The sequence below is a fragment of the Micromys minutus genome (genome assembly GCF_963924665.1).
Source record: "Micromys minutus genome assembly, chromosome: 1".
Lineage (NCBI taxonomy): Eukaryota > Metazoa > Chordata > Mammalia > Rodentia > Muridae > Micromys > Micromys minutus.
The window spans coordinates 141,441,703-141,467,518 of NC_137969.1; the positions used below are offsets into that span (position 1 = coordinate 141,441,703).

General features: G+C 38.3%; 1 protein-coding gene across 1 annotated transcript; it reads left to right on the forward strand.

Moving 5' to 3' along the window:
- Positions 1-4,811: 4,811 nt before the first annotated feature.
- Positions 4,812-19,388, forward strand: PRR27 (proline rich 27; the record flags this gene model as incomplete). The annotated part of the gene is made up of 7 exons (XM_080911049.1): positions 4,812-4,862; positions 7,089-7,112; positions 10,416-10,439; positions 11,760-12,737; positions 13,813-13,820; positions 18,634-18,840; positions 19,091-19,388. The coding sequence occupies 7 exons, from the start codon at positions 4,812-4,814 to the stop codon at positions 19,386-19,388; spliced, it is 1,590 nt and encodes a 529-aa protein (XP_080767175.1).
- Positions 19,389-25,816: the final 6,428 nt, after the last annotated feature.

Sequence of the window (25,816 nt, forward strand, 5' to 3'; positions counted from 1 at the left end):
TGTATTTAGAACCAATATTTTGTTATAACAGGCCAAACTATAAAATATAGATAGATAGATAGATAGATAGATAGATAGATAGATAGATAGATAGATAGATAGATAAAAATAAAGCAGCCAATTATGGTTTCTTTTTCCACCATATGTAAGCTTTAGGTCTTTTCAAAGAGTCTGGAGTCAAAATTATGTCAGTGATATAGTTAGATTGATTTGACTGTTCTTTTATCACTTGTTTTTGCTTCTTTTGTTGATATCACTGGAGATTTAAAAAATATTAAAGCATAAAATGCATTATGTAAACCAAGCCACGAGTTTCACAGTCATAGGAACATATTTAATGATATATTTTTAGAACAGTTATCTTATAAATTAAACCTCCTGATATTTCCAAAAGTTTAGCAGTCATCCAGGAATGAAAAGGTACCACATTTCCATGACTACGAAATAACAGGGTACGTTCTGGTCCACAAGTCTTCTCAAACCCAGTGTTTGTAGAAGACAAAAATCATCTCAAAAAAGAACTTGACTTATATGTTTACACATGTTTTGTTGTTTTGTTGAATTTCATAGCAATGAGCTGGGTATTACACATTTTTAATATTCCATATTTAAATAAAATTCTAAGCTCAAATATAGATGCTCAACTTTTTTATTGATAAGAAATGCTATGAAACAGTGAACATCAAGGACTCCACAGAACTCCCTCCACACACATACATACATTTTTCCCAAGATTCCTTTTACGTACAAAATTACATTTCTCAGATAAATCTCCAGGGCTGGTAAAAGTGCTCTATAACCACTGAATGACTAAAGCAAAGTAAAGGAGAAGAAGAGATGAAAAGAGAGGATGAGAAGGAAGTTGAAAGGGGAAATAAATAGATATGACAAGAATGACAGGGAAAGGGGCAAAAATATGAGACTGAAGAATTATTGAGTGGTGGCTGACTGCTGTGGGAAAAGAACATAGCTGAGCACACAGAACCACCCAGGGGCAGTTTTAGGATGCTGGAATTTTTATGTGCAGTAGTGGGTCTCTAAGTTATGGTCAATATATAATATTCAACCAGTATTAGTGAATATTACTAATTGAAAACACCAAAAATGTGAATAAATGTTGGCATGGAAATCTAAGGTAAAATCTGACAGATTAAAAAATGCATGGGATGAATTGCCTCTCTGAATTGAACGGTGGAGAATTGGCTGACCAAAGTTGTCTTTAGAATTAAGACCAATAACTAGGTAGGTAGGGTGATAGATTAGATAGATGATAGATAGATAGATAGATAGATAGATAGATAGATAGATAGATAGATAGATAGATAGATAGATACATTCATACATACATACATACATGCATGCATACATACAAAATAGTTATTTACCATGAGACAGTCTCTTTTTATTGAATCCATTGCATTCATTATAAAAGACTGATTTAATAGTCACTTCTCAACTGACTTATACTAAGGAAAAGATCCTTTGAGTGGGAAGAAATGATTATGTACACAGATAATCCTTGTGTTAATACATGCTCTCCCACTGCTTTTCCCCCTCAGACTTAATATTGTAATAAAACATTATCTACACAAAAGGACACTATTCCCAAAGACAGAAGTACCAAGAGATTGCTCAGGCTTTTGATCTATATGCCCTGGACCCATCTTTCATGTAGCTCTCTACTTTCTGTAGCTGTCAGGTTCATGCATAATTGTCTTAACAAATGGCATTCTCATTAATACTGGATTTTTTTTATTTTATTGCACATTTTACATTTATATTTCAAAGGTTATCCCCTTTCCCCGTTTACCCTCAGCAAACCCCCATCCCTTCCCCCTTCCCCTGCTTCTATGAGGGAGCCCCCCACTCACCTACCCACTCCTACCTTCCCACCCCGGCATTCCCTTGGGAAACACACCTTCATAGGACCAAGAACCTCCACTCCCATTGATGCCAGACAAGGCCAACCTCTGCTATATTTATGGCTGGAGCCATGGGTCACTCCATGTGAATTGGTTATTGGTTTAGTCCCTGGGGGGTCTGGTTGGTAGATATTGTTGTTCTTCCTTTGGGGTTGCAAACCTCAAATGTGATGTTGGTAGGAGATAGCCCTAAAGCACTGTAGGCTCTTGCTATTCTATCTGGTTTCCCACGAGAATTAAGTGATTAAACCTATTGTGTTTGATGCCACCCACTTCTGAAGCACAAGACAGAGGAAGTGAGATGGAACTGTGTTGGAAGCTTCTTCCCTCCAGGGCAGTTTTCATGGTCACAGTAAATTCTGTTCCAGCTGCTGGGGAGAAAGGCCATCTATGTCCTGTATATCCTATGATCTAAATCAACTTGCCAAGCAGGATATGCCCACTTGAGCTATGGTGGTACTAATCTATGCCAGGTACTGATTACCAGTCGAAATTCATTGTAATGAGTTATAGGCTCTCTGTGGCATGAGATAGAAGGCTTTAAATTGACATAGTATCCAACTACCTTCTTAATAGATATGTCTATAGTCATAAATAATTGTCACTGTAGGCATTAATTAAAGTTACTTAATAGGACAGATATGAACATGTGATGTTTTCACAATTTGTCCTATTTTGGTCTTCTGGAACCAACCTGTACTTAGGCATTGGTATAAGCTCCAGAGGGTAGGTATTGCATGTTTATAGTTCTTGTAGTCTTACAACTAAATGAACAATAGGATCAAGCAAAATATGTCTATCAATCTGTTAAAAATAAACAGAAAAAAAGATCTAATCTATGTTATCTGAATAAGACAGATTTTCTTATTATTGGAATATTCTAAAGCGCTAAATAACAAGTCCTATATACTGATATATTAAAATACCATGAGACAAGACACTGCCTGAACACTTTTAAATTTTAACAAATTTTAGATTACTTCAGAATTCAGGGGATTTTTAAGGATTCCACTGTTTCATTTCTATATTCCTAATTATCTATTAATCGTAGTAACAGGAATAAATATTTCTGTATATCTTTTATAAAGAATACATGATGACAAGGTGTTTGCTTGAATTCTTAATTCATTTGAATGTCATTAAATTTTCTCTCAGAGAGACATTAGGGACATTTCGAAGAATCAGACTGATAGACTTGCAAAATAAGCAGCAGCGATAAGCTAGGCTTGTGAAATCTGATAAAGCATATTTCAGAACTTTAGTTAGGGATGAAGGCAATGACTGTAGAATGATCCCCATATAAGCTAAACTTCATATAGCCAATCATTAAGCTGTATTTGTAATATACTAATTATACTGCATTAGAAGATGAAATACAGATATATTAAGGTATACACAAGGAAGTTTTGACATAATTTTATAATTTTAGGGAGATCACTATAACCATATGTCATCTCTTTTTGTTTGCTTACAAGATGATTACCTCTAGAAGGATTTTAGTGATTAACAAAAGAAGACATGATTATTCTGAGAAGGGATGGAAGTAGAGTGGGAGAAAATAAGATAAATTCAGAATTGTAGGAATCTTCACAAAGTCCCATCCACCCTTCAATTTTGAAATTTCCAGTGAAAGACAAAGTCAATGAAAAACAAAAAGTATGAAGTTTCTAAAATGTTAAAAGAGTTAAACCAATAACACAAGAGGTACCACAGATGATTTTTCACAGAATTCTCTGCTACTCATGTGTAATAAGAATAAGGCATAAATGTCTACCATACATTATTATTTGTAGACTGTATCTATCTCAGGAGTCTGCCTCTCAAGAACCACAGCGAAAGCCATGCATCCTGTGGCTCAAACATCTTGAAATTTAAGCAGCTGAGGGACTGGGAGGAGTAAGGCTTGGACAGTGTGCACTTCCTCTAGGCCTTTTCCTGAAAGCACAGTTGTACAACCTTTGCTTTCTTAGAGACCTGGCAGCAACCATCCCTGGTCTAATCCATCCAACAAATTTAAAATTTTCTCATATTATTAGAATATACATAACCTAAAATCAGTACCTACACCAAAAACCATAGGTGATATTAAATGAAGAAAAAATATAAAAACAATTATAAAAACAGTATATAACTATAAACAGTAACATGCTTTAGATATATTGATCATTTAAACATTCAGTTCAAATAAACCAAGCATTTAATATTACTACTCATAGCAAACAGATAAGGTTGAATACATTTGGAAACTCAGAGGTATGCTGCAATATTGCCTTTATATAGACATGTTTTGTAAAAATGGAAAAGTTTTATGTTTTTTAAATAGAGAAAAACTCATAAAAATCAACAATAAAGCAATTTGAGATGTGTTGTTGTTCTATAAAAAAATTCTAACCAAGACATACACTTAAATTAAGTACTCATTTATTCCCCGGTGACTGAAAATTTGAGGCAATTAAAGATGTAGTATGCCAATGATTTTTTGAGGCAAAAACAATAATTGAAGGTGAGAAAATTTTCCAGTTAGATGGTATCAGTCTCCCATTGAATGAATAGATGCAAATGCTCAATAAAATTTCCTACAGTGTGACTACTTTCCTGGTATGGCCTCCAAGACAAATTACAAAAACAATGAGGTGACTTCCATGTAAAGAAAATTTAGTCTGAAGTTAATTACTGAAAAGAGAAAACAAAATGAATGTGTTTTGTGTCTTCCCGGCCAAGCCATGCTGTTAGTAGTTAAATGGCAGTCCAACTTTTCTGTTCAGTATCTTCTTCATCAGTCTAGTAAAGCCAGCCCATTTTAAATATTTTTCTGTCTCAGAGAAAAATATATACTGTATACGTTCAGAAAAACAAGTTCTACTATTTATGTTCATAGGCTCCATCAAAATGAAGTTACTTCTTTGGGCCTGCGTCATGTGTGTCGCTTTTGCAAGGAGGGTAAGTAGCCGAACTCTCAAGACCTGTAGCAATGGGTACATGTATCCAGCGAGTATTGGGGAGGAGTCATACTGAAGATGAAGGGAGGACAGTGCTTCGTCAAATCATCATGTGGCTGTGTCTAAATGTTGAAAAGCCAAATAATGTGGATCTACAACCTAGAACAGATCAACAGCATGGTAAGAATGTGAGTTCAGATTCAGGAAGTTGGAAGGAGAAAACATATGGAATTACAGTCCTGTACAGACAATTTTAGCAGGGTTCTCTGGCAGTGAAATCCCATTGCTGAGACATGGAGAGATCCAACGGACGCTCAAAGGGGCATGACTATGTGTAAGGTGAGCTGGTAAGACTCTACATTTCTTTTTCATTCAGAATCCCACTATGTAGTCCTGGCTCATCTTATGGAGACCAAGCTGGCCTCAAACTCGGGGATTTGTCTGCCTTTGCCTCCTTGTTGCTGGGCATGAATTTATGGGGTTGAAAACAGTTTTAATTCTAACAAATCAGTGTGTTAAACTCTCTCTGGCAAAGCAGGATGATCATCCAGTCCAAGCAACTACTGTGACACTAAATGAGATAATTACTGAAAATGCTTAGCAAAATGTCTAATATCAAGGAGACATTCAAACCACATGACACTTCTAATTGTTATTAGCATTTTGGCTAAGTTTCCAGGTATCATTATGCCCCTTAAACGTACCTAAATCAATTTGTAATTCTTTCTCTCTCTTACAAATTTATTTTTAAAAAAGAGGGATACATATACAAATTTCTAAAGGCATTTTGGCATAACACTAAATGAATATTTTTTGCCAGTACTTAATTCTTTTAGAGGTTTGATTGCATGCAGCGAAATCCCACTAGTTACCATAAGCATAAAGTACATGTAGGACAGAACATAACATGGAAACAGTTTTCTTAGTGAGTATAGATTAAGAATAATAATCTTTGAATACCAAAAATTGCCACAAGGCTATATTCTTAGCTCTTGGATTATTAGTGATTTAAGGTCCAGATGTACCACACTCTGAGAGGGTGCTACACATTTTTTTTCCTAAGAAGGACTGAGGCTTTTTGGCCTTTGTTTTTCTTGTGATTCATATGGCCTGTGAGTTGTTTCTGGGGTGTTCAGAGCTTTCTGGGGTTAGTATCCAATTATCAGTAACTGCATATTATTTCTGTTCTTTTGTGACTGGATTACCACACTCAGAGTGATATTCTCTAGATGCATCCATTTTCTTAGGAATTTCATAAAGTCATTGTTTCTGATAGCTGAGTAGTACTCCATTGTGCAAATATACCACAATTTTTGTATCTATTCATCTACTGAAGGACATCTGGGTTCTTTCCAGCTTTTGGCTATTATAAATAGGGCTGCTATGAACATTGTGATGCATGTCCCCTTATTGTATGTTGGAGCATCTCTGGGGTATATGCCCAGAAGTGGAATAACTGGGTCTTCAGGTAGGACTATGTCCAATTTTCTGAGGAACCACCAGACTAGTTTCCAGAGTGGTTGTAGCAGTTTATGCTGAGCTTCCTACGCTAGCTGTTATTCTGTAAGGTACCTTATCTATGGTAAATTCAGAGGTCATAATAAAGTTTATACAGTGAATTCAGAAGACAAAATTAAGTTTCATTAGAAAAAATGTATAGGTCTACAAAAATGGCAAGAAACCACACATATAGGCACACACACACATATACAAACATACACACACATACAGAAACACACATATGCATACACATACACACAGACATACATACACACATACACACACAAACACACATACACATATACACACATACATACACACATACATACACATATAGGCATACACACAAATACACATGCATGCATATATAACACAAACACACACATGAACACACATACACACATACATACATAAACATACATGTGTGTTCACACACACACACAGCAACACCAAAGTGGCAAAACACAAAATCTATGAATAAGAGCCAGATGCCCCCTAACATGGCAAAGATTTACCTGCATACACAATGTTGCACACCAAATTCTATTTCACCAAAATAAAATCCTCTGTCCAAAACATCACAATGATTATGACGGCAAAGCTAATCACTTCAGACCAAGAAAGACTTGTGATAAGACAATTTGAATTCTTCAGCAAAAGGAAAGTCTGTATGTAGGTGTTCTCAAACAAATAACCACATTAAAATATTTTTCTTTTTTTTTTTTAGAGACGTTATCCCTTCATTCATAAGGTAAAACAATTCAATTCCTTTAAAATTATTGCTTTAATATTAAAGTATATTTGCATTTAAATTTATTTTTTCTGGGCAATGAAACTGACTTTAATTGCTCTCCAAATATTTCTTTTATTAATTTCTTCAGATTAGGTGGGAAAATGTAGGACATAAATATACTTATGCTAAATGTTTTTGCCAACAAGCCTTCACTTCTGAGGACCAGAAGCATAAATTGAACCCCTTTTATGGTGAAATCAAAGTTTGTTAAGCCCTGATTTATCTTCATGCCTCTATGATATTTCTTAATTTGTAATTGAATAATATAACCAATGGAAAAACATTGGCATGAAGATTAGAACAGAAGTAAACAAGGTGCTAAACAACTATATGTTCAGTTACACATCTTGTTTGCATATGAGTTGATTTTTGTCTGATTAGGAGGTAGGGAAAGGGTCCTATGCAGCCCAGGCTGGCCTTAAATGTTCTGTCTCTAACCATGATCTTAACTTGCCATCCTCCCACCTCCACCTCCTGAGGGTTATAAACATCTACCGTTGTGCCTGGCTCAGTTCCGTCTGGATTCTAGGAACTCCCAATAGTATGAGTGTATATTCCAAGGAGCTGAGTGACTTCTGTGCAGCAAAGAGCCATGAATTATCTCATGTAGGAGACAAATGTACTGACAAATATTTGGTTTTCCTTAGTTATTTATAATCTCTATCTCAAATTCTGATGGCAAACATGTGCTAAGAAAGCTACAAGTATCCTTAGCCATGAGTGTGTTGTGGATCTGTATGTAAATGCTTTTGAATAAAAACAGCAAAACTTCTGGCAAGGCAGCTGAAAGCCTTTGAAACTTTTCAAAATTAAAACAATGTACATATATTTGAAATTCACATTAACAGTCATGGGACTCTGGAATGTTATTTATTGTAGATATCCAATACCTTACAGAATATGGAGGAGAAAACCCATTGGAAAACTTTAAGATTGATAATTCTAGAAAAATCAGCCTAAAACTGGAAAGTGCTATTAAATTTGAAATGGAAAGTTTGGCTGGCTGCGGCGGGTGTAGTGTTGGTGTGTGTGTGTGTGTGTGTGTGTGTGTGTGTGTGTGTGTGTGTCCGTGTATCTGTGTGTCATATAATCCTATTCAAGAAAAAGCTTAAGATACCTAAAGGTCCCAGAAAAGATGTACATTTACTGAGAAGCTCTGCTGAGGGCCTCATTTCACAGCTAAGATTTCATAGAAGCACAAATGGTGATAAAATATGTATCTGTTGTAAACAAGAAATGAGATATAAAAACGAATCAAAAGTTTTGGCTCTGGTACCTGAGAGTTTCTAACGGATTGTGAGCAGGAAATCTAAGTGGTACTGTGTGTGGATATTGCTGTGGAGGGCAGAGGTTTAAGTTAACATCTTCCCCCATTGTCCTCTGCCTTATAGTTCAAGCCAGCATTTCTTCTCTTGTTCCCTCCATGATTAGGCCAGGCTTGGTGGCCAGCAAACTGTAGCTAGCCTCCTCTCTGCATGTCCTACTCTTCCCTGCACCTCAAACTGAGATTATAGGTGCATACTTCTGTGTCTGGATATTTTATATAATTCTATATACTTAATATCCTTCATATTTTACTAGTTCTTTGAGTTTAGTTCAAAGCTTTTTTAAAAATTTTTTTAACTTACATTTCAAATGTTATCCCCTGTCCCAGTTTCCCTTCTGGAATTTGCCTATCCCTTCCTCCCTCCCCCTGCCTTTAAGAAAGTGTTCCCTCACCAACTCACTCCTTCCCATCTCCCTGTTCTGGCATTTCCCTACACTTTGTTGAACTTTCACAGGGCCAACAACCTCTTCTCTCCTTGATGCCTGACGATGCCATCCTCTGCTACATGTGCATCTGGAACCATGGGGCCCGCCTTGTGTGCTCTTTGGTTGGTGGTTTAGTCTCTGGGAGCTCTGGGGGGTCTGGTTGGTTGATACTGTTCTTTCTATAGGGTTGCAAACCCTTCTTCAGCTTCTTCAGTCTTTTTTACCACTCTGTCATGTCTGGCTTTTATATGGGTGCTGGTGATAAAATGTAGGCCATCATGCTGGCTGGCAGGCACAACAGGCACTTTGCTGGCTGAGCCATCTTCTCAGTCTTTAAATTCTATTCATGTCTATAACATTCTGTTTCTTTCAAATGTCCATACATTGTATTTTGATCATGCTACATCTCCCTCCCCACCTCCACACCCTCCCAACTTCAGAGTCTTTCTCTCTCAAAAAAACTCCAAAAACCAAAACAACAGAAAAACGAAACAGGACAAAATCAGGAAGACAAAGAACACCAGACAATAACACAAGAAAAGCACGCACAGAGAAACAGACAGTCTGTTTTGGGTTGATAAAGCGCTCCTGAGCATGAGGCCAGGCCTGCAGCGAGTCATTCCACTGGAGAAAAACAATTGTTCCCTCTCCAGCAGGAATCAATTGCAAATATCTTCTTGGCTAAGGGTGGGACTTTGTGTCCGCTGCCTCTTCTTCGCTGGTCTCCTGTATGGTGTCTGTGAGTCAGTATGTGGATCAGCCTTGTATCTGGAAGAAACAGGTTCCTTGGAGCCAGTCCTCCAGCACCTCTGGCTCTTTCATTCTTTCTGTCTCCTCTTCTCAATGCATACCTGATCCTTGAGTCTAGGGTTTTGATAAAGACATCTCATTAAAGGCTAAGCACTTCAAGGTCAAGCAGTGATTCTCTGTGTTAACTACCATCTACTGAAAAACACTTCTCTGGTGATGGCTGAGCAATACACTGATGAATTGCTCTAGCAGTATGTCATTACAAGTCTTCTTATTCTATGTTCATTTAACAGCAGAGTAGAAGTGATTTTCCTCCCCCACACCCCTGCCCTGAGAACCATTGAGTCACTGAGCCTTGGGTTCTTCTCCTCACTAACACTGTCAGGAATCACATCATATATAAAGGATGCTCACTGAAACCCAGGCACCATGGTACATGCTTATGCTCCTAGAACCTGAGGCCAAGCAGGGAGGATGGCCCTATCTTTGAGATCAGCATACAGCCTACATGATGAGGTCATGATATGGTCTGCATATCAAGGACCTGGCCGTGTAACGAGACACTCTCTCAAAAGAAAAAAAAAGATAATGATGAGATGATAAATAGTTACAGGATAACCGGAGACAGGGTGATGGTCCATGGCTCTTAAAAGAGAAAATTCCAAAACTGTCACTGCTCACAGCTCCTCCAATGGTAAGCAGAGATTTGAATTTCTTATTGCTTTCAAAGGTATCAGCTTTACAACTCTTTTGTTTCAGAAATCGCCCTCATCCACTGAAGAGGTAAAGTGAATCCACCTCTTTTGCTTTTCTATATTTAAATATATTAATATGTAGTGTGAACTATTTTTTTCTTTAAGATATCACTTTCCATCAAATAATGTTAAACAGTTGGGCTTTACTGTGCTTTTGTTCTTGAGGGACTAGAGGACTCATTTAAGAACCTGTTCTCTTCTGTTTACTCATGCCCCCCGCCCTGCGCATATGCATGTGCATGACAGGACTTTTTACCCATGCTGGCATCCTACCCATCACTGTGTGCGCATCGGGGGTTGAGCAGACTAAAAAAAAGCAAAATCTTATAAAGTTTGTCTTTATAAAAAGTATAACTAACAAGGAAGGCAGCACTTTACAAAAGAAAGTGTGAAAACTGAATCTGTGCCCACATGGAGTCTACTAGGAAAGCTCCTTGGAATGCATCTAAATAAAACAACTCTGGGCATAAAACACATGGAGGAGAGTTCTTTGACTGACAGTCAAGCTGTACCTATATAAATCCTAAGATCCTGATTTGTAAACCAGGGGGGTTATGATAGGATATAAAATATTATATGTACAGGAGTATTAACCAGTCCCATTTTCTGTGAATTTTTACCTAATTATGTGACCTGAGGTCCCTAACAGTCTTTCTGAACAGGGTAGATAAATCCAGTAGAGCCACCAGAGGAATAGGTAGAGGTCCTACCACAAGAAGAACACTGATATTTGGTGGGTAAATTCATGACCAATATTATTAAAATAAGCATTTAAAACAGAAACATCACTGGGAAATTTATATATGAGAAAGCAAATCCATTTTCCACATTTTCAGCCTGCCCTTCTGATAACAAGACCTTGGAGGAGATGGCAGTTTGAGGAAACAGGACAAATGTGGGACACAGGTCACAAATAGTACTACATCTGGGAGAAGCATATGGACCTGAAGGCTTCGAGTAGGACAATTTACAGAGAAGGGGGATGTCAGGGGCAGCAAGCACAGATAAAGAACACGAGGGACAGCAGCCTGGAAGAACAAGTCCTTTACCCTCTTGTAAGCTGCACTTGATGCACGTCTCAGCCATGCCCACCATAACCTAGGCAGTGCACTCCATAATATGGAACACTCCACCTGCATACAAAGTGCTCCTCCTTCCATTTGGATTGACTAGAGTTTCTGAAACTGTTTTCATTCTGATAATTATGGATGCATATTAGTTGTTAAAGACTAAAGCAGTGTTCCTTTGAAAACATTATCAATAGATGACCACAGTCCTAACAGAAATAAATATGGCTACGTGTACAAACGAGCATCTAACTGCCATGAACTCCTTTCCTTCTGTTCAGGATTACTTTGGAAATCGCTACCCACTTAATCCATCTCTGAATATCCCGTATGGCTTATGGAATGATAACTTGCCACCTTTTCTTTTGCCTCCTCTTAACCCGCAACAAGAAAACGCCATCACCAAATTCCCTGGAAATTCTGAGGTTGAAAGAGGGCTGCCTCTCTTTTCTTGGATTCCCACTTCTTCTAAACTTAGCTATATATTCCAGAGCCCTAACTACCCAGCTGATGCTCAACAGAAAAGTCCTGCAATCCTTCCTCTTCCTCCTCCCCAACCCTTTCCTCCTAGGCCATACCCCTTTGTCATACCTCCAAAGATTTCTATCATCTCACCTGTTGGACCTGAGTCTGGAGCAGCTTCTGCTGTGCCCGCTGAAGGCGAGGGTCTGGTACCTGAGTTCCCTGTAGACAAAGTCATTTCAGTGCTGCCTCCTGCAGTCAAAGCTGGAACACCCATGCCCGCCTCTGAACCCAAACCTCTTGCACCGGAGCCTGCCTCAGCCCAGTTTGGTGCACCAGAGCCTGCCTCAGCCCAGTTTGGCGCACCAGAGCCTGCCTCAGCCCAGTTTGGCGCACCGGAGCCTGCCTCAGCCCATTTTGGCGCACCGGAGCCTGCCCCAGCCCATTTTGGTGCACCTGAACTTGTTCCCCCCCACGAGTTGGCTATGCCTGCTGAACCCACTCTACCCGTATCTGTGGGAGCACAGTCTATACTCGTTCCTGAAAACAAACCTACTTCAGGTGAACCTGCAGTAGTACAGTCTCTGCCGGCCTTACCTGCTGCAGACCAGGCTGCTGAAGCCAAGCTCTCTGCAGCAGATTCTGCTGCAAGCCAACTGCCTCCAGCTGAACTTACGGCAAGCCAGTCTGATGTGAGGAAACTTATTACTGCTGAGCCCACTGAAGCAAAACCTGAAGGACCTGAGCCTAACGAGGCCAAATCTATCAGCCAGGAACCACCGTTTTTTTGTAACCAGGTAAGTTACCTACTCTAACCACCGCAATGTGAAGGGTTTATAGACGGGAAGGCACACAACTTCTGTACAAGGAACACCACCCGCTTCAGGATTGGGATCTAGTCTTTCAGTGAACAGTTAGTCAACACATAAACTCAGATATTGAAAGTGTATAGGGCACTACCGGATAGACAGACAAAGAACTCTGAGGATTTGAATATTTGAATGTAGCCATTAGAGTCTTGGTGCCTCTTGTATCCTCTCTTCTCACATCTCACGTCCTTGATAAACTTCCTATTAGATAAAAATCATGAGAGAGGCCTGCACAGATGGCTCAGTAGTTAAGAGCATTTATTCTCCCAGAGGACCCAGGTTCAGTACCCAGCACCCACATACAGGCTTGCATTCATTTGTAAATTTAATTCCAGGGAACCAGTACCTTCTTCTGGCCTTCACATGCCTCAGGCATGCAAGTGGTGGTGATGGTAGTGTGTGTGTTGTTGTTGTGTTGTGTATTGTGTGTTAAATGTATGCATATATAATGCAGAAAAACATTCCTATACGTATAAAAACAGTTTTAAAGTGATTAGATAAATTTACCTTATTCATCATATTAGAGGAAGAATTAATGGTTTCCCCTCATATACTATACACATATAATACACCACACACACACACACACACACACACACACAGAGAGAGAGAGAGAGAGAGAGAGAGAGACACCACATACTTGTACAAATACACAACATTTAACCCATAATGTGTAATTACTAGAATTCTGTGCGGTGAACATGCAAAAACACTGGTTCATTTTTTCCTGTGTCCTGTATCTTAATAGCAACTCTTCTTCCCAACAAGAAGTTAAACTCATTAGAAAGAAAAGAAAAACAACTCTTCTTGCTCATAATTATTTTTCTTTTCAGACAAGAGACCAAACCTTCTCTATGTTAACCATCCTGTTTGCAAGCAAATTCCTCTGGAACTTTTTTATAAAGCATCTCAGAATACTGAGATTACTTAGAAAAGAAAGCCCTAGTGCTCCCAAATGAAGTATATTTAATCATGAATAAAAATGTCCTGTTTTTCTTTTTAGATAGAGAAGTGAGGTCTGCTGGAGAAGAGAGTGACACCGTTTGTTTCTGTAAGTCATGCGTTATAACGAGATGTGGGAGTTATGGCTTAACTACCCTCCATCCCCTCAGCTGAAACTACCTCTGAATGCATATATGAAAATACATGTATACATGTGTGTATGCATGTATATGCATAAATTATGTGATGAGAAAGTGGGGTGCAGTTGCTAGTTATCAGAGCCTTGGAAGTTAAGTTGATTTCCTTTGTAAAGTTTTCAGCCTGTTATTAGAATAGGAAATTCTTCTTTAAGTTGTCCCAAGGTGAGTTTGACCTGACCACCTGCAATGACACTCTGCCTTTAGGAACAAGCTCCTCCAAAGGGGAAGGAGACTGTCATGAGAAAGGGTGGTGTCCATTGTGGCCAGCCATTCTCCATCCACACCCACTTCCTGCTCCTCTATCCCACGCCACACACTGTCCTAAGAGGAAAGCCCAGGCCAATACTCAACTTCTCTCACTCCCTATCTAACCAAAGCTAAGTAAAATAAATAAAATGAACCGTTTTCAAGTCCCTATGCCTCTGTCTTAACCCCAAACTATTAATAGGTTATGATAATAAATGTTCCCCGGACAAGGAAATAGGGAGACATTATTCTGACTGCCAGCCAAATAAAATTCTACTGAGGTACCATTCACTCCTAAAGTTATATTGGGAATAAATGTGATGTCAGTTAGCACTGTTGGGGATGCACCTTAACAAACAGCCATTCTTAAGAATATTAGATATTTTCAGGTTTCCCTGACCCCAGCTAAATTACATTACATTTTATTGTATTAGTATTTAAGATGAGAGGCCTATTAGTGATTAATATCAAGATATTAGATTCTTTTAACAGTTTCACATGTACATAGGCATGTGTCTAGTCTTACGTGTAAGATACTCAGTGTGAAATAAGTAAAGAGAAAAATGCTGCCTTTCTAGGCAGTCTGTTAAGATGGAAAAGAACTCTTCTTTACTCGGATGTTCCAACGTCAAGAGACATTGTTAATCTAAATCAATAGCTACTCTAACCCATGTTTTGTGATATCTACATATGCATTTAAATAAACTAAAATGTATTTTAATTAAACTGTTACACAGATGCTTATTAATTATTATAAGAATTAATATACAATTGTATATATAACTAAGCATGCTGCATCTGTGTGCAGACAGGAGAAAATATTTCCTTTAAATATGTATTGTGATGAGTAATTTTAGATGACTGTTCTGTATAGTCCTTTGTAACAAATTCGTAAGTAAAGGAAAACAACTTTGCTTTATAGGTAAGAAATTTGACAATTTATAGAAAACTGATATTGTATTTGTTTTACAGATGCTGGTGAACAAATCAAAGAAATCTAAATGTTCTTTTTCTCAACAAATAGTTTACTGTTTTATTAAAACTATCAGTTTCTCCATATTTGTTGGTTTGTATTTAATTTCTTTAGAACTACAGCAAAATAATATTGATGAAATGCTTTACTTTCTGTCCAAATTATAAAAGCACATAATTTATAGGTATTGTTACAGAAATTCAAACAAATTTAAGTATATGGTTAGAGCATTGTCGCTAGGATGCAGCACAAATACATTGTTGTCTTTTGTTCTTAAGTCCTTTCTCCTGAAGACCATGTGAACTGCCATTTTCTTGACTTCAAAATGTCATCAACTTTTCTAAACAGTTTTTCATGGTGCTTTTGTCAGAAGCAGTATGCACTCCTCGTGATGATTAAGTCCTGACAATAGTCTCACAAACAAATATGTTCTCCCTTTAAAGAGGAGGCTTGCTGACTATTAAATAGTTACAAAGCATTTGCAGAAAGATGAAAGAGATTGCGGACTTGACTGTTGCTGAGAAGAAAAGGGGAAGTAAACCAGTGGGAGGTTGAACATGAGTTTAGTACTTTCTTTTGACTCTTGCAACAAATTACCACAAGATACACTTTATAAGAAAAAAAAAAGGAAGAAATAAAGAAGGAAAGAAAGGAAGGAAGGAAGGAAGGGAGGGAGGCAGGGAGGGAGGGAGGGAGGGAAAGGAGGGAGGGAGGGAGGAAGGAAGGAAAAAAGGGAGGAAGGAAGGAAGAAAAAGAAAAAGGGAGGGAGAGAGAGAGATAAATTTTAAAAAGAAACAAAGAAAGAAACAATGAGAAGAAACCTATTTTCTCATCGTATGAAGATCAAAAGTTCAAAAGTAATTTTACCAAGTTAAAATCAGTGTGTTGGCAATCGTGCCACATAGGGCCCTGGGGAAATTTCTTCCAGTCTCTGCCTCCGGCTGTCACTTGTTGGCTTCCACGCATCTTCGGTTCTTTGATATGCTGTCACGTGTACCCAGTGGACTAAAAGGGAACATGAGAAATCCTAGATTGGTAGATACACAGCAAAATTCAGCACATCTTACCTTACTAGTTAAAATTTACCCTCAGTTTTCTTCCCACAAATACAGCACAGTCACATTCTTGTCGGATCAGAAAAATCCCGAGATCCTTACCCTTCACTAAATCAGAATGAGACCTTTCCTATTCCTGAACATTGAACAAAACAAGTGACCAGTTCCCTAAATGGTGGTCCCAAGATAAGCCTGAGACAGGATAACTAAAATATTACATTTAGAAGGTTATCACTGCAGCACCATTCCAAACAGAAACAGGGCAGCCAAGGTAGAGACCTGCATGGTTTTCCTCTCTGGAATTAAGTGTTGCAATGATGATTTCCTTTGATAATGTAAAACGTGGGCTTTATATCCTTGGTCTATCAAAGTCCATCTCCTTCTTGGAAGGCTGAAGCCCTGTTGTTTTGGGCTCACTTCTTTTGCAGAGAATAAAATGACAGTTACCACAGGATGGGGGCTGGCATAGTGTTCAGGGTGTGTATAATGAAGTTAGAGAATAAAATGTTAGAAGATAAAATCTGCAACTAGATGGCCAGGTATTAATGTATTACATACTAGAAATTTATGGAAAGAGTATACTTTAAGGATAGTTGCTCCCTAAAAAATCAATTATTTATGATGAATTGAATGTGTCAGTTCATTTAGTAGCAGTAATATTTTTATACTATGTGTATGCATTAATATGTATATATGATTACACATTTATGTACATATATACATATATTTAAAGTATGTAAATATATATATATATCAAATATCATTATACTCTTGGAGAAATAGATATTTTGTCAGTAAGATGCCAAAAAAATCTCAAAGAGAAAAGCAAAATTTTAAAAAAAGACTATCTTAGTCAAGCAATTAGTATTATAGATGATAATTAAAAATAAAACCCTATCTATTCAAAGGAATTAATTATCTGAGGACAGAACCACCCAATGGAGCCTTGTTCTCTAAGGGTTTCTTTGACAACCTAATTTAAGAACAAAAGACTCCAGGATGCTGATCAACCTGCTTCCAGGCAAGGTCCTTGTGCCAATAAATACAATCTATGTGCCCTTTCTACAAGTTTCCGTTACTCCATATTGTGCCCTTACTTCACTGGCTACTCCAATAAAGTCTTCACGGGGCTGAGGGCATCGCTGGAAATCCAGCCATACCTTTTCCACAAGTTATTTTATTAAACTAACGTTTTGTACTTGACCTTCAGCATGCAATGCGTTAAACAGCATTCTCCTTATTGTTCGGGTTGAATAACAACTCAGCTTCCCTGTTGGTTGAGGTCCAGGCCTCTGGCAACCATTTTTTTCTCACATCCATGTCTAACAGGAACACATCCTGAGGTGGCCTCTTGGCCCATCTCTTCACAAGCAACGTGTTATAACTCCCATTACCTCAAGTGCACCCATGACAGAGACAGACTTTATAGGGTGTGCAAAGGGGAAAGTTGCCTAGTGGCTCATTTCATCCTGATGACACACAGTATTCCCAGCAGTGGAAGACAGATATAATAGGAGCCAGAGTTTGAGGCCAGCCTGGGACACACGATTACCAAGAGAATCAAGGGTCAGGGTATCGTGGGCAGAGGACACAAGAAAAATGGTGAAAAGTTATAAATTAATTTCTAGAAAAAATATCCTGTCTTGAATTTGAAGTAAAACATCCAGGATTCTTTAGAAGAGGATATTTTACTCATAAATAAACCTTAACTTTTGGATATGGGTGTTTGCCTGCACGTCTGTGCTCCATCTGCACGCAGTACCTGCGGAGGCCAGGAGAGGGCGACAGAAGCCCTGGGCTGCAAGTTAATAGTTGCAAGTCAGTACACAAAAAATCCTTCCCAGGGCATCAATGGGAGGAGAGGCTGTTGGTCCTGTGAAAGTGGGCGGGAAGGCAGGAGTGGGGGGGGAGTGGGTGGAGCGCCCTCATAGAAGCAGCCCACTGGCTTTTTGGCAAAGAGCAAAGGTCAGTCCCCTTTAACAGGCCCCAGCCAGAGGACATATGAGGGAAATGGGGCGTGGAGACATTATCTCCTTAACTGGGCACCCAATTCAGTCAACGGCTTTTTATCCATGCACCTATTACTGAGCACAATCTATAAGCCTTTCCCCCTCTGCCTGCAGTAAATCTGTAATACTTTAGTGATCAATGACCACCTTGCTCTCTCTGATCGTGCCAGCCTAATGGATGGAACCCAAGGTCCACAGTAATACCACAAAAAGGAAAAAAAAAATTCCCCGTGGTTAGTCCGATCCTTCCTCATGGTTCAAAAGATTTTTTTTTCTTAGCTAGTTGATCTCTATGGAAAGCACTGGCAACGCCCCCGGCAATACCAACACCACCCTAAAGACTCCCAGAGTGAGAGTCACATGGTCTGCAAGTTTCTGTCATATTTTTAATTTCTTCAGAATGTGGCTCTTCATATTTGTGAGGTCTCCTGCCTGCAGTCCGAAAGCTCATAAGCAGACCGGCCTTCAGCTCCAAGATGAGGCTACACGCTGCCATGACAACATCCTGGACTCTGAGGTTTTAGGCGGCAACCGCTGCAACGGAGGTCCAGGCTGTCACTTTCTCCCACTGGGTATGGGGTCGTGGGACAAAGGTGGCCGGTACAGGTAAGAAAGACTGCCCTATTCCTCCAGCCGGAGTGTAGGCAGCGGGTTGGCTTTTAAGAATGCCCTCCCAGAAACATATCTGCTACCCTCAGACCAATAAACACCAAGAAGAGACGTGACGCCCCAGAGGGAGGAGCACCCCCCAGGGACTATGTCACCCCCAGCTCAGCCTCTGGACCCCTGCCCTTCTTCCAATTCCGACCTCGTCTGGTGACAATGGACTGGAGACGGTTGGGCGCCATTGATGTAGACAAGGTGGTGGGACTACAGATGTCCTGACACTTCAGAAGAACCTTGTGAACATCACCTTCTGCAAACTGGAGAGCGAGGAGTGCCCGTACTGCCAGTCGGAGGTGGACCCTCCGCTGCTGAAGCTCACCCGCCTGGGGCAGCTCACCATTGAATACCTGCTGCATTCTCAAGAGTTCCTTGCCTCGCAGCTGAGCATGGTGGAGGACAGGCTCAGGCAGAGCAGGCTCAGGCTGGGAGCACAACCTGTGGCTCGCCCAGCAGGCTGCCCACCTCAGACTTCTCAAGCAGGAGTGTAGGCGCAGGAAAAAGATGATGTCTGCCCAGCAGCTGATGACGGGCCAGGTCCAAGCCAGCCATTACCAGTGTCGTTTTTGTGACAAGACCTTTATGAACCTAGCTTTTCTACAGAGCCACCTCCATCGCCGCCACGCTGCAGAAAGTCCCAGAAGCCAGGGAAGCGAGGGGTTCCCAGCACCCGAAGGGGATGACAGCAGCCTGAATACACAGCAAAGGAAGACAGAGCCTCTCCAGTGCATAGGCACAGCCCTGATGGAGGGATGGGCCACCTAAGCATCTCAAAATTGTTAACCCAAAAATGTTCCTGTGCAAAGGAAAGACAGGCACAAAAATGGAGCAGAGACTGAAGAAAGGGCCATCCAGAGATGCCCCGCCAGGGCTCCCTGCCATCAGCAGACACCAAACCCAGACACTATTGAAGATGCAAGAAGGGCTTGCTGACAGGAGCCTGGTGTAGCTGTCCCCTGAGAGGCTCTGCTAGTGCCTGAACAATACAAATGCAGCCCAGGAACCCCAAAGAATGAGCTAGGGGAAGGACTGACGGGGCTGAAGGGGATAGCAACCCCATAGGAAGAACAATAATATCAACTAACCTGACCCTCTCAACCCCAGAGCTCCCAGGAACTAAACCACCAACTAAAGAGTACACATGGAGGGACCCATGGCCCCAGCTGCACGAGTAGCAGAGGATGGCCTCTCCTGACATCAGTGAGAGGGGAGGGGGATGTTGGAGGGGTGAGGGGGTGAGGGGGTGAGGGGTGGGTGGAGGAGCACTCTCTTAGAGCAAAGAGGAAGGAATTGGGATGGGGTTTGCTGAAGGGAGACCTGAAAGGGGCACAAAATTTGAAATGTAAATAAACTTTAAAAAAACAATAAAAATAAAAAAACAGAAAACAATCACTTTTATGAGAAATTCTACTTTGTTTTAAAGGGACAATATGGAAGTAGAGAAAATAGGGTTACATTCATTTTTAAAGGACAAGGGCAACACACAGGAGAACATGCAAATTAAAATGCCAAGTTACAAATACGTAGAAACAAAGCAAACAAACAAAGAAACAAAAAAACAATTTAACTAAGAAATTTCTCATTGGGGTAAAATCCAAAAAGGCAGATTTGACAGATGGGTCTTCCATAGTTTAATAAGCAACTCCTGTGATCACATTAGATAATAGAATTCAAAGAAATTGATAAAAATTGAAAGCAAAAAGTTAGTGCTCAAACTGTTATTTAAGTAGTAATACAAATCTTTAAATTTCTAATTATCTATCAGCAGAAGGTTGAACATTTACTACATTAACAGATGACAACCAAGAATCAAGACCACACTTTCTGAGACTTTAGAGACTAACTGTAGAGAAACACCATCCTAATACGATGAGGAACTTGCCCTAGCCAGGTATCCCCAATAATGTGCAAATACAACCGGCAGACATGGAAGACAATGGGGAAAACAAACTCATCGTAGAGGGAACATCTAGATAGGAACCTGTCAGATTAATTAAGATTGTCATGTGACTTGAGCCACAGGTGTGCTAGGGTCACCTGAAATGACTTCCATTCGCAGAAGAGTTTAAATCGCTGTGAGGTTGAATCTCAGATCAGATCAGAAACAATCTATCTCCAGGCTTGAAAATAAAATAACACTACTAAAGGAGATTCAATGTCTCTTCTATTTTGTGTATTTTTCTTCAGGATGGCAATTAATTTATTACATGGAAACAAAAAAATAGATTAAAATTCATAACAGTATGTTTATTTAAATCTAAGTATATCAGTAATTGCTTAATACATAGGTATAAATTTAAGAAAAAGAAGTCAGAACATAAGCTCTCAGGGCAACCCAGGAAGTATTTTTAAACAGTATTAGTTACTTAATTTCAAGACTATCTGAGGTTCTAACATTTGAAAAGAATACAAACACTGAATTTGAATTAATAGCATTGTTTTATTTTTATATAGAAATTTGTCTGGCAAAATAAAGTTATTCAATTATTAAACCAAGAAATTTCGTGACTCATAAATTTTGTTACCATGTATTGCTGAAATTTATTTTTTCAACATATAAAATATATTCCTTTTAAAACATTCTTTTAGGTTTCTGGAGGGGTCAGGGTGATTTTAAAAAAATATTGCTAATTAAGATATTAAGAAAAATCATTTATCTTAAGTTATAACACACTTTTGCTACTTTTGAATAAGGAAGAAATGTAATAACATATTACTAAAATATTTCATCTGGCATGCAATTAATTAAATGCAAAACAAGTAAGGAACAGATGAACAGACAGATATAGAGAGGTATATATGATAATATAAACAGACATGCACAGATACATAAATAAATAGATAGTAAATGACAGCTAAATAGATTATAGATGGATGGGTGGGTGGATGAATGGATGGATGGATGTATAGATGAATGGATGTATAGATGGATGGATAGATGGATAGACGGATAGATGGATATATGGATGGAAGTATAGATAAATGGATGTATAGATGTATAGATGGGTGGATGGATGGATGAATGATATATAGATGGTTGTATAGATGAGTGAACAGATAGATAGATAAATAGATAGATAGATAGATAGATGATTTATTGATTGACTGTTAAGATGTAGGAGTTAGCCCACGAAACACACAGCAATCTCAGTTGAACAAGGAAGATTTACTGAATGCACATCACAAGACTAATCAAACAGAGCAATGGCTCAAAGCTGCACTGAGAACATTTCTCATGGCCATCTTATAAAGGCTAAAATGCAAAATCCATAGTGAGCTCACATGCAGGGGCTGGAAGTGCTGCCTGGTGGTTGAACCTAACTCATGCCATTTTAGAAATAACAGTTCATATTGACCTTTAATTTGATAAGCCCTACATGAAGCTTATAGATGTGTGATTTCTTGTGATTAACAAACCTCATAACATACAGAACATAACAGTATTGTGGTCAGCAGGATATGACCCTGCTCTGAATCGAGTTATTTTTCTGTCAGTGACTGGTAGGAATTTTACAGCAACAGTATGAAATATGTGGCAGGCATAGAACAAAATGACTACAGCTATGCTAGAGGGCAGGTCTCAGGTAGGTAGATAGGTAGATACATAGAAAATAGGTAGGTACATAGGTGATAGATGATAGACAGATGATAGATAGATAGATAGATAGATAGATAGATAGATAGATAGATAGATAGAAGATAGGTAGATGGAGGGATAGATAGATAGATGATAGATAGATAGGTAAATAGATAGATAGATAGATAGATACATACATACATACATACATACATACATAGGTAGATAGGTAGATAGATAGAAGATAGGTAGATAGATAGATAGATAGATGATAGATAGATAGATAGATAGATAGATAGATAGATAGATAGATAGATAGATAAGTTGACCTAAGGCCTCAATAAGAATTACAAATAAACTGTTCTGAGGTATTTATGTGCTTTTCTACTAAAATAAGCCTTTCAACACCAAATTATAGTGTAGAGGCATTTTAAATATCAAAAACACTAAGTGGGCAAAACATTCAAATTTGAATATCAAAGACAATGCCTGAAAAAAGTTCATAGATTTTAATAATCTTTATTAGTAGCATAAGTTTATGAATTGTTATTTTAAAGGTTTGCATTACATATATAGTCTTAAGTAGCCTAATTAGTAATTACATAGAATGATGGTATACAGAGGACCAGCGTAAGTTACAACTGTCTTACTTCAAACAAGCATGCTATATGAATAAACATCAGAGGTTGCATATTATTTTCCTGAACAATTTTCCAAGCCTTGGACTTATGTAACCTTCTACTAAATAAATTAAAATAAAGCTACTGAGATTCAAGGAACTATTGCCTTCATATACACATACCCACTGCTAACCCCAGCTGCCTCCAGTGCACAACACCGTGGCAGGAGTCACACAGACGGCCCTGGTTAAACAAAACTAAAGTCTTAAAACTGGAAAAGGAATGGGTAACATTGACGGAAATGGTTGGTGGATTGGAAGGAGGGAGCGTGATTAGACCATACTGTGTACATGCATGAAACTGTCAAAGTGCTAACTTTAAATAGTAAAAATGCTAAGTCACTTTTAATGTGTCAACCAATTAAATTAGATATATTCTCATTGAAAGCAAAGCTGAGCAGTTTATAACTCCACACTAGTGATGAGCTAGTTCGCAGGAACATGAGCCTTTGAGCTTTCCTAGTTTATAGAGGCAAATTCTGAGAGTAAAATTAAATACAGACTTGAAGGACTGAAGTGTGTTCAGGAAGAATAATGATATGTCTAAACATCTCCTTATTTAATGCCTAACCAGCAGGAACATGAAGAATTCACCTTTGAGACTCTAGAGTTAATACTCCTGAAGTATTAATACAAATGTTATAAGTTAACAAATTTAATTAGTAATTAAGCTAATACAAGTTTGAGACTCTGAAGCTAATACTCCTGAAGTATTAATACAAATTTTATAAAATAATAAAACTTATGTATTTTATAAATAAAATTTTATAAATTAATTAATTTAATTAGAATTAAAGCTAATACACCTTTGAAACTCTGAAGCTAATATCCCTGGGGTCTTTACAGTGAAGAGGTCATTCTTTAATATTTTAACATTTAAATATGACTTTGATTGATCTTTAGTACCACATTTGAAATACACTCCTTAATTCCCCAGTTACTAAATATGTTTTCATAATTTAGTAACTTATATAATACATCTAAAAATTTCATTTTTTTGACCACTGAACAAAAAAAATCCTCTAATTAGCCTATGTATCATCATTAATTTTAAAATATATACTATATAAGATTAGAAAATACAGTTGTGATTGATTGCTTAAAACAGTATTTCACTATAAAGCCCAGCCGGTTTTAAAATTCAACACTCTTCCTGCCTGAGGCTCCGAGGCTGCAAGTAAAATAAAAACAACAACTACAACAACAAAAACTATTGTGTTGGAACTCTGAATTTTAGTTGCAGCATTACTGAATTTTCTCATATAAAGAAGAAATTTTTGTTCAAAAGTTATTTTACTGGCCAAACCATTTAATGGGAATCTAATGTGATGGGAAATTCTGGGGTGGTATCAGAGAAGTTAAAAGATGTTCTAGTAGAAGAGGAAGAATGGCCCCAGAGGGATTCATTCTTCACCTAATACTACCTTCCCCTGGTGAATTCTGGAACCCACAGGGTGAGCACTTTTAGGGGGCCTCCAAATGCCCCCTGAAGATTTAGCACATTCTCCGGTTACAAATAACAGATCACAAGGTTTCTGCATATATTCCCAGATACCCCTTCCAGACCAGAAATTTCAGAGGCTACCAGGATGCTGGTCTCACTGTTAACACAGGTTTCTCCTTTGTCTGTTTGATCCTTAGAATTTAAGTGACTGTATCCATTATCATGAAGATTCTCTCAAACACCTGCCTCCAGCTGACAATTTGTGTGATCTTCCTGTAGGTGGTAGTGAAGGACTTGTAGATTTTGCACTTCCTCTAGAGTGGAAACAAGGTGATTTCAGGTGCTAGAAAACATCATTCAGTGGCTCAAGGTCAAAGTTTACTAACAGGATAGTCCAAGCTAACTGTTGTTTATGGAAGTGATTTTCATCTCCTACCTTTTAAGTAGAAATAATGGTAATCTAAGAATAGTGTTTGTTGTACAGATGACACCAGATGTTGAATAACATGCAAGATGGAGCAATACCAAATAATCATATGATACATGTAATTGCTACTGCTTCAAGAATTCTTAAAAGAAATATTTTTTTCTGAAATGAGTCATTTTATTTTAAAATGAAAGTTATAACAATATAATGAAGTAGGGCATGTATTCATTTTCGTCTTAGCTCACTAGCATATTAAATACAATTTCCAGGTTTGGAAAACTTACATTCACGTAAGTAAGCCAAGTTAGTATTATCTCAGCAGAAATAGATTTTCAAAAGCTGGTATTAATTTCTATTTTCTGCACATCTACAAAAATTCTTTTTCAAAGTCTTTTAAGATAAGCATTAATTTTATACCTTCTGTATTATTTTATTGGTGAGTAAACTAAACCCAAATGACTGAAACCCAAATTACATTGGCTGTAAATGACAGCGAACTCATACTGGCTACAGTTTCTGATGATTCTTGATAAGACCCTGTGTGTCCTTAAAACTGTGGGGTGAACATGAGATAATACAGCTGTAATAAGATGCGGTATAATTAATAAAAAGTACTATGAAGTTCTAAAATACCATAACAAGGATATATTTGTTGGAAATAATGGGATTACTAGCTTTGGCATTATGTTTTAAGCATTCTGTATATATTTGTATGATGACAGACCCCAAGTTTAGGCAGTAAGTCCAACAATCACATTGTTAGTTATAGTAGATTCTTCATGTGAACTGGTT